This window comes from Camelus ferus, unplaced genomic scaffold (genome assembly GCF_009834535.1).
Source record: "Camelus ferus isolate YT-003-E unplaced genomic scaffold, BCGSAC_Cfer_1.0 contig385, whole genome shotgun sequence".
NCBI classification, from domain to species: domain Eukaryota; kingdom Metazoa; phylum Chordata; class Mammalia; order Artiodactyla; family Camelidae; genus Camelus; species Camelus ferus.
This window is the reverse complement of record NW_022589126.1, coordinates 178,809-195,636: the sequence shown is the minus strand read 5'-3', so window position 1 is coordinate 195,636 and position 16,828 is coordinate 178,809. Positions and strand designations below refer to the sequence as shown.

The window sequence follows — 16,828 nt, the reverse complement described above, 5'->3', positions numbered from 1 at the left end:
AGGACGTTATTTAATTTCAGCTTGTGAGCAATGTCCCTTTCGCGATTAACTTGTAGCAAAAGCAGCAGATACAAAGGGGAAGGTAGAAGAAACAGGCCGAGCGCGGGGGCAGCGTTGTTCCTCCGTGCGACACCTCTCTTCGCTCTCATTTACTGCCTTTTTGAAGTTAGCCCTCACAAGCAAGGGTTTGTTGAACCGTCTGCTGTGTATTATGTGGAAGTAATTTCATTTTAGGGAGAAAACCATGATGAAGGTGAGGATGGAGGCGCCCCGCTGGGGGGCGGGCGCCCGACGCCCTGTGGCTCGGTGGTGGGACGGGCGGCCTCACCTGCCGGCCAGGCCCTCGGCGGGGAGACCTCCCAGAGGCCGGCGGGGCTCTGCTCGCCTCTAATGAGAGTCATCAGGAGAAAGACAGTATTTCACACTCCCCAGCCTTTATGAAGGCTTCCATAAAGTTTTACAGCCGTTGCCTGATTGTCGGGTGATTTGTGCCTGGGTTCAGCGACGCGGGCTGGAGGCAGCCCCGGGGCAGAGCTACCCTCTCGCCCGTCTGGTCTGCGCGCCCAACAGTCTCCTCTGAGGTTGCGATCTGACAGCGGGTCACGTGGTTGAGGATGGCGCGGGAGTAAATAAGAATTATATCAAGCGAGAAATGGCTTGTGGGCTATTCGCTGACGTATTGCGATGTTTAATGCAACCCGGCTGCGGAGGAGAGGCCGGCTTCTTCCAGAGCAGAACCCGAACCCTTCCTGGACCCACACTCCCCTCCCGGGCGGCCGGAAATCTCCCAGTCGCCCCAGTGGCAGAGCGTCCAAGAAACAGAGTGTGTGTAAGCCGCCCAACAGCCTCGCTGCCTTCAATGCCGTGTCCTCGAAGGCTCTGCAGAGGTGACCAGGGCTGCGGGCGGCCACAGGGCCCCGCTGCATGCTGCTCTTGAACACTGGGGGCCTGCCTGGTGGCCAGAGGGCACCAGAGTTTCCCCTCCAGCATGTGGCTTTGTCCCGGGCGCAAGCAGAGCTGCTCCGGGTGCTCTTGGCTATAAGGGTGTGGGGGTCCTCTGGTCTTTTTAACCTGGTCCAGAGGGACTCAGACGCAACCCACTCCACCCCCGGCCCCACGCTAGACCCACCCCACCCAGCTTTACCCGCACACCCCGTCCTCCCAGGAAGAGGCTGGGGCGGCTGGATGCACACAGGGGACGCACAGAGCACACATTGCATCCATTTGAAAAAGAATTTGTAAGGGAAAGGGTGTAGCTCAGGGGTAGAGCGCGTGCCTAGCACGCACGAGGTCCTGGGTTCCATCCCCAGCACCTCCACTGAATACGTAAATAAACCTGATTATCTCCCCCCCCACAAAAAAAACCCCAAAACAATAAAAAGGAATTTGTAAAGTTGGCCTTTTCCTATAAGAAACTCACTACACTCCACACATTGAGATATTATATTTTTTTCCATGTATTTCCATATGTTTCCATAATATTGAGATAAAGAGCAGAAGGTTGATGGTGAAATGGATGGGCTTCTCAGCCGGGACGTCGGCGGCGCTGGTGCCCGTTTCTGCCCCCGTGACGGGGAGGCGTTGATGCACTCGTGATGCGGGGCTGAGGACGTGTGGGAAGAGCGAGGAGAGGACGAGGAAGGGCGAGCGGGCGTGAGGCAGGGATGGGGGGAGGCTCTCAGGAGGTGGCGCGGGAGAAGGCGAGGTCTGGGAGCGCTGGTCCTGAGGCTGGGTGGGGACGTGAGCTTGAGGGCTCCCCTGTGGAGACGTCGAGGGTCCTGGCCTGGGCTCGGAGACATCCGTCTAAAGGGGGAGTTGGTGCCACAGCTGCAAAACCCCATGGAAGTGAGACGCCGGGGCGGGTCCTCAGGAGCCCCCCAGCCACGAGGGCAGGTGCAGGAGGCGCCCACGGGGAGGCGCCGCGGCGGGGATGAGCCTCGGTGCGGCTTCTGCATCCCAGGGCCGATGCTGACGGTGCCAGCAGTGAGACGCCCGCACACCTCGGGGGGCTTCCTGCAGGTGCCGTCGTGGCAGCAGGCACGGGGGGCTCACGCCTGGCGGGCCAGCTCGCGGGGCACAAGATGGGGGGCAGGGGTGCATGGATGGGAAAAACCAGGAGCCACAGAAACAGAAAGAGAAGGAAGGAACGAAGGAGTGCCGTCAGGATGCAGGGGGCGATCGACAGGAGGAAGAAAGGACAGCTCTCCGTGCCAGCTTTGCCCGGCCGGCCCTGGGTCACCCTGCGCAGTGGCCACGGAGCCGGTACGCTGCCCGCGGCTTCCCTTTGCGCCCTGCTCCCTCTCGGCAGGAGGGGTCTCCGTGGCCCTGGATGACCTCCCTTCGGGCTCAAGCAATTTGGGAACACGGCCCTCCCCGTTTCTGGCAAAGGAAAGCCGCCTTTTCTGAATTCGGCAGAGGGTGAACGTAACCTGTGATCGCAGATCGCCCCTCCGCGGCGGTCCGGCCCCTTCCCGGGGGTCGCTCCTGTGTCCCTTCCCCTGTGCCCGTCACCTGCAGGGCAGCCCCTTCTGTGACGCGCCCCAGGTTTCCTGTGTCCCCTGGCAACCATTTCCACATGTGTTCTTGTCCATCCCGGACCAAGTTCCATGTGGAGATCCGCTAGCGTGCTGGGTGGTGACATTAAGAGATGACCCCCGCCTAGTGCGTCCCATTTGCCAGTTCTGAGTGGCCTCGTGCGTGTGAGCTTGCTTATTCCTCGTGACAGCCAGCGAAGTAGCCACAGCTGTTACCCCTCTTTTACAGGTAGTGACAGTAAGTCACAGAAGGGCTGCGTGCCTCTCCAGGGCCGTTGGCCAGTGAGTGGAAGGAGTGGGAGTCGAACCCAAGGGCTCTGGTCCCATTTGGTTCGGTGACATACATTCTCACGACTGTTCCCATTCAGCCAATTAGGAACGTGAGCTGGTGGTGGGGCGCAAATGCGGCCAGTCTGACTCCTGTGCCCTCAGGTCGCGTCACGGGGCCTCCTGCCTCCCTCCTTTGCAGCGCGTCCCAGGGCTGGACCACGTGCCCGGATGCAGGTTCCCGCTGCATCGTCACCAGCGGCTCTCTCGCTGACCCTCCCCTGGGCAGTGTTTCTACACGGTCTCCCTTTTCACCGAGACCTTGGCACCCGTCGCATTTCCCATCTAATTTCTGGTTTCCTGAGCTGAGAGATGCCGCCCGTCCGCTAGCCCCTCGATGGGGTCTCACGACGTATTTTCTTTATTCATCACTCTTTCCGCGCTTTGTTCTGCTTTTGAAAAAGACGTTTGCTTCTTTGTCAAGAGTCTTTCTTCCACCCGCTTGATACTAACCTGATCTTCCCTCCTGAGACCTTCATCTGGTGGTTTTGTTTTTCCTCTTCTTTGAATCCATCATGAGCTGTATTTCTTCTTTGGTAACAGAACATCAGACACGTTGGTTGAAGCACATCCATAAAGCGTATTTATCTTCATGTGCAATAAAAATCCAGAAGTAACTGGTTGTCGGCACACGTCTTTACAGTTTGCTTGGCCCCAAAGTGGCTGCTGCAGCTCCACCCATCACATCCAGGTTCTGGACAGCCAGCAAGAGGAAGGAGGGAAAGGCAAAAGGAACACATGCCACTGTCCCCTCTTAAACTGGCTTTCTGAAGGTCCCATCCAGTAACTGGGACCTATGTTTTATTGGTCATTCTGGCCACGGGAAAGTCTAAGACATGGAGACTTGAGCTGGGCGCTTTGTGGTTAGGTTGCTGTTACAGAGGAAGATGGGGGGGCAAGGGGTGTCAGGTGTCTGTGCAGGCTCGACTTCTCATGGGATTCCTTCCTCGGTGGAGGGTAGGTCGTTGGATTGAACAGGCTGTGCTCTGTGACTTCCGTTTCAAGACTGTCGTAGGTTATGAAGAAGACATCCCCAACTGTGTGTGCACGTCTGTGTGTGCACAAGGGAGAGCCGGAGCGCAGTGGTGGCTGGCACCAGGCACGGCTCACCGGTGGGCGCCGGTGCTTTGACCCCGGTGATGAGGCGTGAGTTCCCAGGCCCTCTGCACGTGGTCAGCGGAGCACGTCCTGAGAACCACGGCAGGTGCCTTCCCGCCTGCAGGCTGTGGGCACAGCCTTGACCCACGTGGACGGAACCTGTCACAGCTGCTCACGGCTCCTGTTTACTTTTCCCTCCCGTGGGACTGACTCAAGCCGGAGAGTCAAGTCCAAGCGTTAAAAGCGACCCTCCCAGGAAGGGAAGGTAAATCGCAGAATCCGTGCTTCTGAAGCATGGAGTTTATAGTCCGAAGTTCACCAGGACAGTTTCGGGGATGGGGGAGGGAAGACGGGGCTGCTCTTCAGGCATAAACAAAACAAAGCTTGAAAGGATTAAAGAAAGTCCTGGAGCTTATGAGAATTTTCCGTTCCACCCAGATCTCTGGAGCGGTTCTCTGTGATGCATAACCCAGCACCTCACTATCACAGGCCACCTCCTCACTTCCCGTCTTTCACGAGAGAGGTGCTGACGCCACGATGTGCTAATCGGGTAAAACGGCACGTCGGCGCCCGTGTCCGTGAAGGACAGCCAGTGGCAGAGCCGGGTTGTAATGAATTCCTGAGTGTCAGATTTTTCAGACTACGAAATCTTCCAGCAATTTGGAACACTTTCTTCATACCGCCTTCCTGTGAATATGGACTTGGAACGTGCCCATCTTGGGTCCACGCAATAGTAACCGTGATTTTTTTTTTCCTTTAATTCAACTCCCAGGTTCGGTGAAGGCTACACAGTGAAGGTCTGGCTCCGCGAGGAGGCAAGTCAGAATGAACACGCTGCCGTTTGTGACTGCTTGACGCTCTGTTTCCCAGGATTGCAGTTTAAGGTAGTGCTAAGACTGGGCGCTCCGTCTCTGTCTTCAGCTAAAAAGATCTTACAAATGCACTTGTCTTTTCCTTGCTTTAACTCTTTCGTTTTAAATTTATTTTTATTTATTTATTGTATTTATTTTGGGGGGAGGGAGGAAAGTGGGTTTATTTATTTACTCTTGAACCCAGGACCTTGTGTGTGCTAAGCACGTGGTTGACCACTGAGCTACACCCTCCCCCGCTCCTTGTTTTAATTCTGTGCTGTCAGAAGATGTTGCCTATCGACTTGGCCTCTTGGCAAAGTACAGGCCACACCTCCCCCTAAAATAGCCAGGACGGTGGCTGTCCCTCCATCTCCCCGAAGACGACACGCCTGCTTGGCCACCTCTGGCTGGTTACTCAACCCGCCGTTTTCTGGGGACCCAGCCCCATCACCCACAACTCCGCTGTGGTCAGGATGGGAGAGGACGAAATTAGATTTCTCCCGTGTCTTTGCTGGGGGGTTTGTAAGTGGGTGGTTCCAGTGTTATTTCTCAAGACGTGCCCCACGCCTGAGATTGTCGCCTTCCACAAACTTGGCGCAACGTGTGGTCCCTGAGCCGGCCACGTCTCCATCACCTGGGAGCGGCTTAGACCTGCAGAATCCGAGTCCCAGCCTGCTGAGTCCAAAGCCGCCCCTTAGCCAGGTGACCTGGGGCTCCCTGTGCACGTTCACGTCCCAGGAGCACCGTCTGCAGATCTCCCGTGATTCTAGCTTGTCGTGGCTTCTGGCAGTTGTAGTCCTTCCTGAGAGTGGCGACTGCCTGTCTCTTTGAACATCCACCGTTGAGTAAAATCCTACTGGGTCAGAAGTAGGCTGTCCAAGCCACAGGTGTTCAGGCTCAAGGACCACCCTGAACGACCCTACGGAACAGTCCCTGGCATCTCCATTTGCACCTGTGATAGTGAGGCTTGGGACAGTCAAATATCTTTCCAGCTAATGGTGAGCACGGCTGGGAGCCGGAGCGTCAAGTCCAGACACCTCCTGCATTTCTCTTATGCCATGCAACCCCCCACTCCCAGCTGTCCCCAGGCACTTCGCGCCCCTCTGTGAGGTCTCCCCCGTGCTTGTCGAAAGGCGTTGGCATCAAGGGCCAGAAAGACAGCTGCGCCCCTCCTGTCTGCCTCCTTCCTGGTGACTTGCAGTCAACATGCATTCCCTGGGGACTCACAACAGACACGCACACACTTAGCTTGTATTTGTGTGTGGTTTGAAAAAAAGATAATTTATCTGGCCGTTAAATAGAAGGTGATCCGTTTTCTTTGGCAATTGCTCACTCACATGATGCAAAACACTTTTTTTTTTCTTTTAGGGGCAGCACCATAATCTATTGGAATACGATGTGCCGAAAAGACGGGGCTGTCTGGCTGACCTGTTCAAAGTTCTAGAGAACCATAAAAACGTCTTGAAGATCAGACATTACTCCATCACCCAAACCAGTTTGGAGCAGGTAGGGGACCTTGAAGGAGTCAGCGAGCCGCGTTTCGCTGTGTTGTTGAGATCGACTCCAGATTGCTTCTTGGGGTCGCCGTTTCTTTTATTGATCATTGTTTAATTTCACAAAGTTTTGATGCAGACGGGGAGCACGAGGAGGTCTGTTTATTGCGTGCGCTCCACGCAACGGGGCTTCCATCTGTTCATAGTCCCACTGGGCGTTCGGGTGAGGAGGCAAGTCGGGCCCCATGAGGCTTCCTGTCCTCACTTTACCGACCACCCCTGGAATGATTTAAGGGCCCCCACTGTCACGGAGGGATAGCCGACTTGGGGAAGAAAAGTGCCTGGTTTCTTGGGGGGTACCGGAAGGCGAAATGCAATCCAACATTCAGTCTAAAGCCATGCTTAAGGCGTTGAGAATTCGCTGGCCATTTATTAATTGTCCAGGAAGGTTTATCATTCCTAGAGTTGGGAGCTCGGAAGACTTACCTGTGGATGCTGATTTAGGAGAGGATGGTATGAACGAATGACTTGTGATTTTTAGGGAAACATCGGGCAGTGCTTTGCGACGATGTCCCTTATAAAAGTTGCGAGCAGATAGCTGAGTTTTCTTACAAGCCAACAACTCTCTCCATCATTTCTCTCAGGTTTTTATTAATTTTGCCACCGAGCAGCAGCAAACTCCGCCACCTTCTGCGGATCCAGCCTCTGACTGCGACCGCCCGCAGCACCTGCCCATCTAAACACTGTGTTGTCCTTTGTTGTAATTAATTCTCCGAGATCAAAGGGGTGCGAGGCACCGGAGAACACGCGGCGGGCAGTCAACTTTCCTGCTCTCCTTCATTTTCTACCTGGAAACTCTTTGTTAATTAATTACCGACAAGCTGGAAAGCCGTTCCTCTCTGCAGACTTTTGGGGAGCTGCTCCGACACACTGCCTCTGTCTGCCAAGCCAGGGTGGGGGCCAGGCTCGTGTGACAGGGCGTGAACAAACGGACAGCGGTCAGGCTGGGACGTCCTGGAGCTGGAAAGGCTGTCGGAGGCTGGCCATGCCGAATAGCTCACTTTCCTTTTAAGGAGACTGAAGCCCCCGAGGTTAAAACCTTTCCTAACGTATTGCATAAGGAAAAGTACTATTTTTGTCTTCTTTTTACCAAATCATGTTTGCATGTGTCTAAATAACAATTCACAATTCAATGAGTTAAAAATCACGCTTTGCTTAATCCTGGATGGCATTAAATGGGATGATATTTAAAAATGCCATTTTTTTCCCTACAAAAGATGCTTTTTTTAAAAAAAAATAATGAGTTTTTTAGTCGAACCTTTAGCAAAATTAAATAAATCGAACTGGGTACTCTGTATCATTCATAAAAAGTTTTACTAGAATTTCACAGATTGTATATTTAAGGCAATATAGAAAGAAATACAAGGTGTAGATATATTTTTCTTTTTATTCATTTGGATTTATGTTTACTATTCTTAAAATTATTCAGAGCCAGTGGTTTTTGGTGTTTCCATATCAGGGGCACCAGCATCTCCTGGGAGCAGGCTGGACAGAGTCCCAGACTCCGGGGTGGGAGGTCCGCAGTCTGGGTGTCCACAAGGCCCCCACGCTGGTTTCTGATGCCCAGCACCTGTCTGTGTCTGTGACTCAAAAGGGCTTCCAGTCAGGCATTTCTGAGTTGAAATATTTCTCAGCCTTCTTTGAATAACGTTTTTTTCTGCCCCCCCCCCCCCATGGAGGGCTGCACTGATTTCATTTTAAAATTTAACTTTACTCACTGAAGTTTCTGAGTTAACAGTAGCTTGCGATCAGAGGCAAACGCTTTCTTGGGACGTTTCTTCGCTAACGTCAGATTTCATTTGGCTGTATCTCTCCTGGACGTCACCCTGCGTTAGAGATGTTTTTAAACGGTCAGGAGGAAGCCTGGAACCACAGACCGTTTTGACTGAACGATTCTGATTCACCTGTATGATGTGAATTATGCTTTCTTAAAGACGTTCCAATTCAGGCTTTTATGATTTTTTTTTCCGCCCCAATTCTAAGATCGTCTCATTGTCAAAATGGAAAATGTAATCTTTTGTTGTTGTCGAATCAATAAAGAAAATTTGTGAAACGCGAATACGTTTCTGCCGCAGTGGATAAATGAGATGTGTTTTAACTGGGCCTGATTCTCGGAAAGGCGCTGTGTTCTTGCCGGAGTACCTCCTGGCATCTTTAGGGATTTAACTGAACGTTGCTGAGGAGGAAATGAAACCACGCTAGATCTTTTAAAGCTTCAGAAGCTTAAGATTTAATTGAGTTTTGCTCTGCTATGTTCTGCTCTTAAAAATTCTCTCCTTGTCTTTGAGCTGCTGTGTGCTTGAAGCCTGCGCGTCGAGGTGTGCCTCTGAGCGACAAACAGGCAGAGACAGAGAAACCCAAGGTGCTGAAACGCCATGTCCCAGAAGACCGGACACAAAAAGGTCAAGCCTCATGTTAACGCTGAAAATGTCGTTGCATTTACAAGCCACGCAGATGGCATGTGCCTTTGGAGTTCAACGTTTGTCTTAAGACCTGTGGGCTTAAGGCCACACAACTGAGACTTTAAACAACCTGCCTCTTTCTGGAAGCGTTCTGAGTGGAGAACTTTATAAAGCAGACATAGCAATGAGAATTCCTCTGTTACTAACCTGGCTTTCATTATGTAGTCTATAAACAGACGATGTATTGAAGCCATCACGCAAAATCAAGTGTGCAAAAAGCCAACAAGATGCATATGTTTACACCAGCAAGGAGTGAGGGCCTTGTGCTTAGAATTAGCTTGGTTCGGGGGTATGGATTGAAAAATAGCTCAACACGGTCCCTCCTGACCATCACATGAGGTGCAGGCACCACACACCCCCTCCCCCACTACGTGGGGTCCTTGAGTTTGACGTGAACACTTGAGCTTCATCGCACATTCTCCTACCCAAGGCGGGTGGGGTGTACAGGCATTTTAAATTTCCCAACAGGTTTGACCGTGTTTTCCACTTCGGCTGCTTTGATCTGTGGTTTTGGGTGTGGCGTGGGCATGGTATGTTTCAACGGATTTCCACACATTTGTTTAGTTCAGAGCCCTTTCGGGAGACACGTGTGTGTGCGATCATTCTTCTGGTTAATGACATTGAGCCCATTCTAAGCACGTGGATGGATGGTGGGGACTGGAAACGGGGTGGCAGACGCCAGCGAAAAAGCCACAGTCTTTGTCCCTGAGAAGCAGGCAGGCAGACAGGGTGGGGAGGTGAGGTCCGCAGGCAGGGAGCACACCCTGCTCTCTAACCGAGGGTGACTTCGTGGAATCCTTACCATCCGGATGGGCCTGTACGGATAGAGGATCGGAAGAGGATATTTGTGGGTTTTAAGGGAATATTAGAGCAGATCAGCAATATTTACGATGTTTGCCTGTTACTCCGGAGGAAGCTGTTGTAATGGTTCCTGAGACATCAGGAAACCAGCTCCGCCGTCTGCAGAGTTTCCTTCATGCTCCAGGGTGGCTGTGGAGCCCTGGCTAGCACAATGTGCACAGCAGCAACAACAGATAAATTAAAACAGTTACCCTAGGATCCAGCAACCCCACTGCTGGGCATATATCCAGAGGGAACTCTAATTCAAAAAGACACCTGCACCCCAATGTTCACAGCAGCACTATTTACAACAGCCAAGACATGGAAATGACATAAATGTCCATCGACAGATGACTGGATAAAGGAGCTGTGGTATATGTATACAATGGAATACTACTCAGCCATAAAAAAGGATAAAATAATGCCATTAGCAGCAACATGGTTGGAACTGGAGAATGTCATTCTAAGTGAAGTAAGCCAGACAGAGAAAGAAAAATACCGTATGAGATCACTTACATGTGGAATAGAAAAAAATGACACCAATGATCTTATTTACAAAACAGAGATAGACTCACAGACATAGAAAACAAACTGATGGTTACCAGGGTGGGAAAACGAGTGGAGAGGGATAAATTGGGAGTTCGGTATTTGCAGACACACACTACTGTATATAAAAGAGATAAACAACAAGATCCTGCTGTACAGCACAGGGAAATATAGTCAATGTCTTGTAGTCACCTATAGTGAAAAAGAATATGAAAAAGTATATTTACATATGTGTAAGTGAATCACTATGCTGTACACCAGAAATTAATACACTGTAAATTGACAATACATCAATAAAACAAAAAGATAAATTGGATTAAGGAGGGGGAAAAGCACACCGTTTAAAGAGATCTCCTGGCAGTCCAGCCGACATATTTAGGATCGGATGACGTTGGCCAGATAATCACGTGGCTGTAACTTAGCTGCGAACGTCCGGGCAATACAGTTTTAGCTGTGGCCGTAAAATGAAACGAGGGCTTTGATTCTATGTGAGAACAAAGGAGATGTGGGCTAGACAGCCAGTGATTTCCACTACAGGAGCACATCAGGTTTGTGGCCATTTCCCACGAGAACAGAATGAAAGCAGTTTTGGGAGCAAGTTGTGTAAACTAGGTGATGTCAGATCACGTGACTGCCTTCGAGCCATCCAGGTCCCAATAGTATTGCAGCATTTAGGATCGGAGCAGTGTGTCAACGTCTGTAGATCAGAGTCCATCTGTATTTGTAAACATTCTTGTCAAACTGAGTGAAGGAACAGAATGCATTTTATGGATGTTTTCCATTTGGGCTAAATAAATAGCATTGCCATCGCTTCCCAGCGAGAATCCCTACAGAGAGCTTTAATGCGCACATTCCTCCTGCTGGAGAGGGTTCTCAGCTGCTTCAGGAAGTCAGAAGTGTATTTGTTAATTATTTGTTATTGCTTGTCATTGCCAAGGAGTTTCACTATCTTATCAGTAAATGGATCACATTTTTGTTTACGTGAAAATGTTTTAAGGAAAAAAAAATGAGTCTCCTGAGTTAAGTGCACATCTTGAACCCAGCAAAGTTCACTGGCTTTAAGACACATCTAGAAATTTCACGAGCGAATCTTTCTTGCAAGGAGAAGACACCGTTTTGAATACCATGTTTGCCGGGGCGTTTGTGTCCCACAAAGCCACGGTCAGTGAGTTCCATCTGCTGCCGCATCGCGGTGGGGTATTTAGTTTGTGGGTTTGTTCGTTGAATATTGGGATGTAGGGGTGAGAGTGTCATCCCCTCCACCTGCTCAAATCCACCCTCAGAGTCGTACCGGGGCTCGCTCTGCCCAGCCATCATCACATGCCAGCTTGGCTATTTGATCTGAATCGGGGTCCAAGGGCAGGGGGCCACGAGGCAGCGTGTCGGGGGAAGGTCACTGGCTGGACGTCAGCTGGTCTGACCCGCCATCCAGCTCGAGTGTGACTATCTCCCTCCCATATTTTGTTTCCTTGGGCTTCTGTTTCCCTCACTTTGAGGATCGTGATGCCATCTTTAAGAAGCCTAATTGAATCGGCAAATCACAGGGAGAAACAGCAGGAGACAATATTAGCAAATGTAGTGGGGCGTATCTACAGATAGAAATAAAAACCCAGAGGACAGTAATGTGAAAAACTCTGTGAAATACTTGAAAACAGATGAAGTGGGGGGTATATCTTAGGGAACAGCGAGGGATCAGGATTCCTTCCAGAAAATAGTAGCCACACCAGAAAATGAATGTTGTCCAATGTTGTCCCTGGTGTGCCCTGCCATGAATACCCTGCAAGACGGCAGACTCAGAGACACATATTTCAGATGTACAATTTGATGAATTTTGATAGATGTCTACACCCATGAAACCACCACCACAATCAAGACAGCTCACATTTCCATCCCTCCCCAACAGGTGCAATTGTTGAACTCTCAATTTATCCCTTTCTGCCCCCATTACCTCATAGTATCCATAAGTCTGTTCTCCATGTCTGTGAGTCTGTTTCTGTTTTGTAAATAAGTTCATTTGTGTCATATTTTTTAGATTCCACATGTAAGTGGTATCATATGATATTTATCTTTCTCTTTCTGGCTTACTTCACTCAGTATGACCATCTCCAGGTCCCTCCATGTGGCTGCAAATGGCATTATGTTATCCTTTTTTATGGCTGAGTAGTATTCCATTGTATAAACATACCACAACTTCTTTATTCAGTCACCTGTCAATGGACATTTAGGCTGTTTCCATGTGTTGGCTGTTGTAAATAGTGCTGCTGTGAACATTGGGGTGCAGGTGTTGAATTAAGAGTTTCCTCCAGATACATTACCCAGGAATGGGATTGCTGGGTCATAGGGTGAGTCTATTTTTAGTTTTTTAAGTTGAAGAAGAGACACATTTTGACTGTCAGTGATACATACGTTAGTTTTTCCTTCCTTTTTATTGAGATGAAGTTGCTGTGTAACATTGTATAAGTTTCAGGCGTAAGCACGTGACTCCTTTGAAGGAAAAGTGGCAGCTGCTGTGAGGTCAGTGGGATGTAACCTAGCGGAGTTGAAGAGGGGAGGCTGTCTGAAGGGTGGGTGATGACAGCTGAGACTTGAAGGTTGCGGACTCCGCCGTGGAGCGCATGGCAAAGGCAGGGCTCTGCGATACGTTAAGCCAGGAAGAACAAGTGCCAATGAGACTGAGAGCAAACCCCGCCAAACGACACGTACAGAGCATGAGCGCACCATGGGTTATTCTTCTGTCTCTGAGTTCCTGGATTTCAAGAAAGCCTTACAGGTCAGTCTTATCATTGGTTTGCGGATGAACGGGAGAAATGAACAAATGCGAGCTGCTGGATGTTAAAAACTTTGCAGCCATAACTTATCACAAAATTTAAGTGCTGAATTATGGACTCTAACGTGTTGAATCCAGGTGATTCAGAAACAAAGCCTCTGCAAGAGGAGCAGGGTGTTGTACTCGGCCTGCTTCTGCTCAAGATGCTTTAGAAATACCTAAACACCCTCTGCCCTGCATGTAAGACTGCATGGAGTCTGCAGAACGTGTTCCAATGACATGATCGGGCCCCGAAGACCATGTCTGGCTCAGAGTCTGCCCACCGCCAGGGGACCTAGTGTGTCCGAGTTATCACCCCTGTGATGAGCTGTGTCCCTCCACACAGCTTGTTACCACGTCCAGGCTCGTTCTGCTCACCGCACGACAGGCTACTACGTCAGGAGACAAGGTGCTGGGGCAAGGAACAGCGACTTTATTTGGAAAGCCAGCAGACCGAGAAGATGGGGGACTAACGTCCTGGAGAACCATCTTCCCCAAGTCAGAATTCAGGCTCCTTTTATACTAAAAGGGGAGGGGGTGTGGTTGGCTGGTGCAAACTTCTTGCTGCAGGAATCCTTTGTTCTTGCATCTGTCCCCATGGGTCAGGTCATGGTGCCCCTGCAAACCTCCCACAAGGCAAGTGTTAGTCTCTGTTCTACAACTTTTTATCTCTGTATGTACGGAAAAGTGTTACACCCTTAAAAGCCAGAGCCTTGAGAATGAGCTGTCCAGTCTGTTTCAGGCTCGAGGCAACATTCTGTTACAAAAGGTGCAGAACCAGCACGACTCAGCACAGGAAACAGGACGCAGGGTTAGAGCCAGAGGAACAGATCTGATACGGAGTCACATTTGTTATTCCCTGCTGCACTGTGACCTCATTTAACTTTCCTTCTGTAATGGCCCCGTCTCCAAATACTGTCACCCTGGGGGGTTAGGGCTTCGACACATGGATTTTGGGGAGACATGAACATTCTGTCCAAAACAGTGTTCCCACTGTTACTTAAAGTCCCACATGGTTATCACCCTAATTTTTAAGCCTTTCTTTACCTCTCAGAAATGATCACCTCTCTGCATTTGCCTCGATTGCCACGCGTTTACATTAACTGTGCATATATGTGTGTTTCCTACGACCAGATTTAAGTTAGTTGCCTCTTGGGATGTCTGGCATCAATCATGCAATTAGAACCATCTAAACACTGAGACACGCCACGTCTGCTCACTGGTGCTCCTCTGTTTTCAGTCGTCTTGGGTTTATTTTTGCATATTTTGACGGCGACGTTCTCACGTTTGCTAACCTATCCCCCTCCGTGCCGAGCAGTCACCCGCAGTTCCTCTTATCCAGTCATGTTTCATCTCGGTCTCTAGTTTTCATTTCCAGAAATCCAATTTGGGCTGTTTTTTTTTTTTATGTCTTCTACGTCGTGTACTCTGCCGTGTTCCCCCTTCTCGAATATATCAAATAAAGTTATAATGAGGGGAAGAAATCCCCGGCACCATAACTCTGTCACCGGCGCCCTCTTTTTAGATCAGCTTTGATTGATTTTTACGCCTCTTCCCATGTCTGAAGATGTTTAATTAGGTGCCCGACGACAATGTAATTTTGCTTTCTTGAGTTTTGTCATCTCCCTTCGCTTTGAACAATTCTTCATCTTTACTCAGTCAAGTGACTTTGAAACACTGTGATATGTTTTGAGACTTGTTTTTCAGCTTTATGAGGCTGAACCAGATCAGCATTTAGTGTGGGATGTACTGTCCCCATTACTGAAGCCAAACTGTCCCATGGGGCTGCCCTTCCCCATCCCCTGTGTGTCACGATGCTTTTTTCCACTTGGTACCATGGACACACGAACCGTCCCGGAGTGAGTGATCTTTGCAGGGGGTTCCACCTGCTCCTTTTGGGTGGCTGTCCCCCAGGCTCAGCCACCTTCCTTATGTGGGTTATCACTCTGCTAACTGCTTGCGGGTCCCCCTGCAAATTCTGGAGCCCACGCACCCAGTCCCTCTCTCCTCGGTGGGTCTTTGCCCTGCAATCTCCAGCTCTTGTGGCCCCCAAACTCCCAGCTCCGTCTCCTGACATCCAGGCAACCACTGGGCTCCATCTGCCTTCCTCCTTCTGCTCCCGTGACCCCGAATTCCTCTCTAGAGAGGAAGCAGGGGCAATTAGACCCTTTGCTTTTCTTCCCTCAGGGATCTACCATGTCTGCAAACCATTCTTTATATGTATTTCCCCGTTCTTTTTAGTTCTTTAAAGGTGGGAGGTCAAATCTGGTTCCTCTGTAAATGTCACTTTGATAGAGGGAAATAAAAATCTGATCGTAGGAATACCAGGGCTTTCCAAACAGGAAGGCACAGCGAATCCCACTTTATGGCAACCGACAGGATATCTTAGAAGCTGAGTAAATACGACATCTGAGTAGAGGACGCTGTTTGAATTGCATCTAAATTCAGCAGCAAAACTTATGTGAAAGCATCCAGTGCAGGTGTGACCCGGGTTACGGGCTCGAATACCGCAGTGACAACGTTCTGCAATCCTGCTCCTTGACTTCCATTCAGTTCTCTTCATTTCTTCAGAACCGGGCATAATCCTGGAACAGCTGATCCTACAGTCACAAAGGTTTCAACGCAAGTTCGTTTGAACCCTGAGTTGTCTAAGGGAAATACTCTTCAGCCTGGAGTTCTGTTATGAAGGAAAATGTGGATATAATTAACGCTAACACGGCTTTATCTTAATCTGAAGCCAAAATCAAAACACACGTTATTGCAGGATTTAGGGTGTTTCAAAAAAAAAAGTTTCCTGGATCTAAAGCATTCAGCTCCATTTTGCATGAATTTTCTCAGAAGAATGAGCCTCAAGTAGATTCTGGCCACAGCCTCCGCTTGACGCTGCTTTTAAGTAATGAGGCGATGCAAATTGTTTTGCATGCATATGGATGAGAACATGCAATTAGTTTTCAATTACGTACCCGACTGCTTTTAAGAAACTCTCAATTTGTCCTGCGCCAACACTGGCTCCTTTTCCTTTTTAAACCTTAAGCAATTTTAAGAAGTCATCTAGCAGCACGACAGGATCATTTGAATGGAGGAAGGAAGAGTCGTTGAGGCTTCGGAGGAAAAGAAGCCTGGCAGACAATTTTATCTGTCTTAACTGGTCTGGTCTTCCCCGCAACACTGTCCGGAAGGGGTCATTCTGTCTGTTTTTCAGATGCATCATTAAAAAAATGGTCTTCACTGAATTACGGAGGAAACAGTTGAGCTGTAGCTCAAAGCAGGAGCTATTCAATCTAAAACAGCTCTTCTCTTCCACTCTGAGGCATAGTCCCCTTTGTCTCAAGATTTCTCTCCTGAATTAATCAATCTGCACAAGAGAGGAAGTAAAAGGGCAAAGAAGCAAAGGGATAAAATTTGCTGTGTCTGCTCTCCTGGCTTCTCATTGCACAGGGGGCCACCATGCTCACCTGCTCACATGGTCAGCACCTCCTTGACCATTCCGGGCACATCTTCACCCTGGAATCTTTGCCCGTGTCTTCTCTGGATACCCATGTTGCTCCAAATGGCATTATTTTATTCTTTTTCATGGTTGAGTAGTATTCCACTGTATAAATAGACCACAGCTTCTTTATCCAGTCATCTGTTGATGGACTTTTAGTTTCCCAACCACCCTGACTTGCCCCACGTATTTGTTTATTTTATTTTTTTCATAGAATTTATTTATTTATTTTTTGATCGAAATATAGTCTGTTTACAATGTTGTGTTAATTTCTGGTGTACAGCATGGTGATTCAGTTATACATACATATATGTGTATTTCTTT

General features: G+C 49.4%; 1 protein-coding gene across 1 annotated transcript in view; it reads left to right on the top strand.

The window, feature by feature from the left end:
- ABCA13 (ATP binding cassette subfamily A member 13) overlaps positions 1–8,412 on the top strand; it is a 149,130-nt gene extending 140,718 nt beyond the window's left edge. Inside the window, 3 exon segments of the mRNA XM_032476330.1 lie at positions 4,732–4,843; positions 6,179–6,316; positions 6,948–8,412. Coding sequence (XP_032332221.1) covers positions 4,732–4,843; positions 6,179–6,316; positions 6,948–7,043 — 346 coding nt within the window. The 3' untranslated portion in view covers positions 7,044–8,412.
- The last annotated feature ends 8,416 nt before the right edge of the window (positions 8,413–16,828 follow it).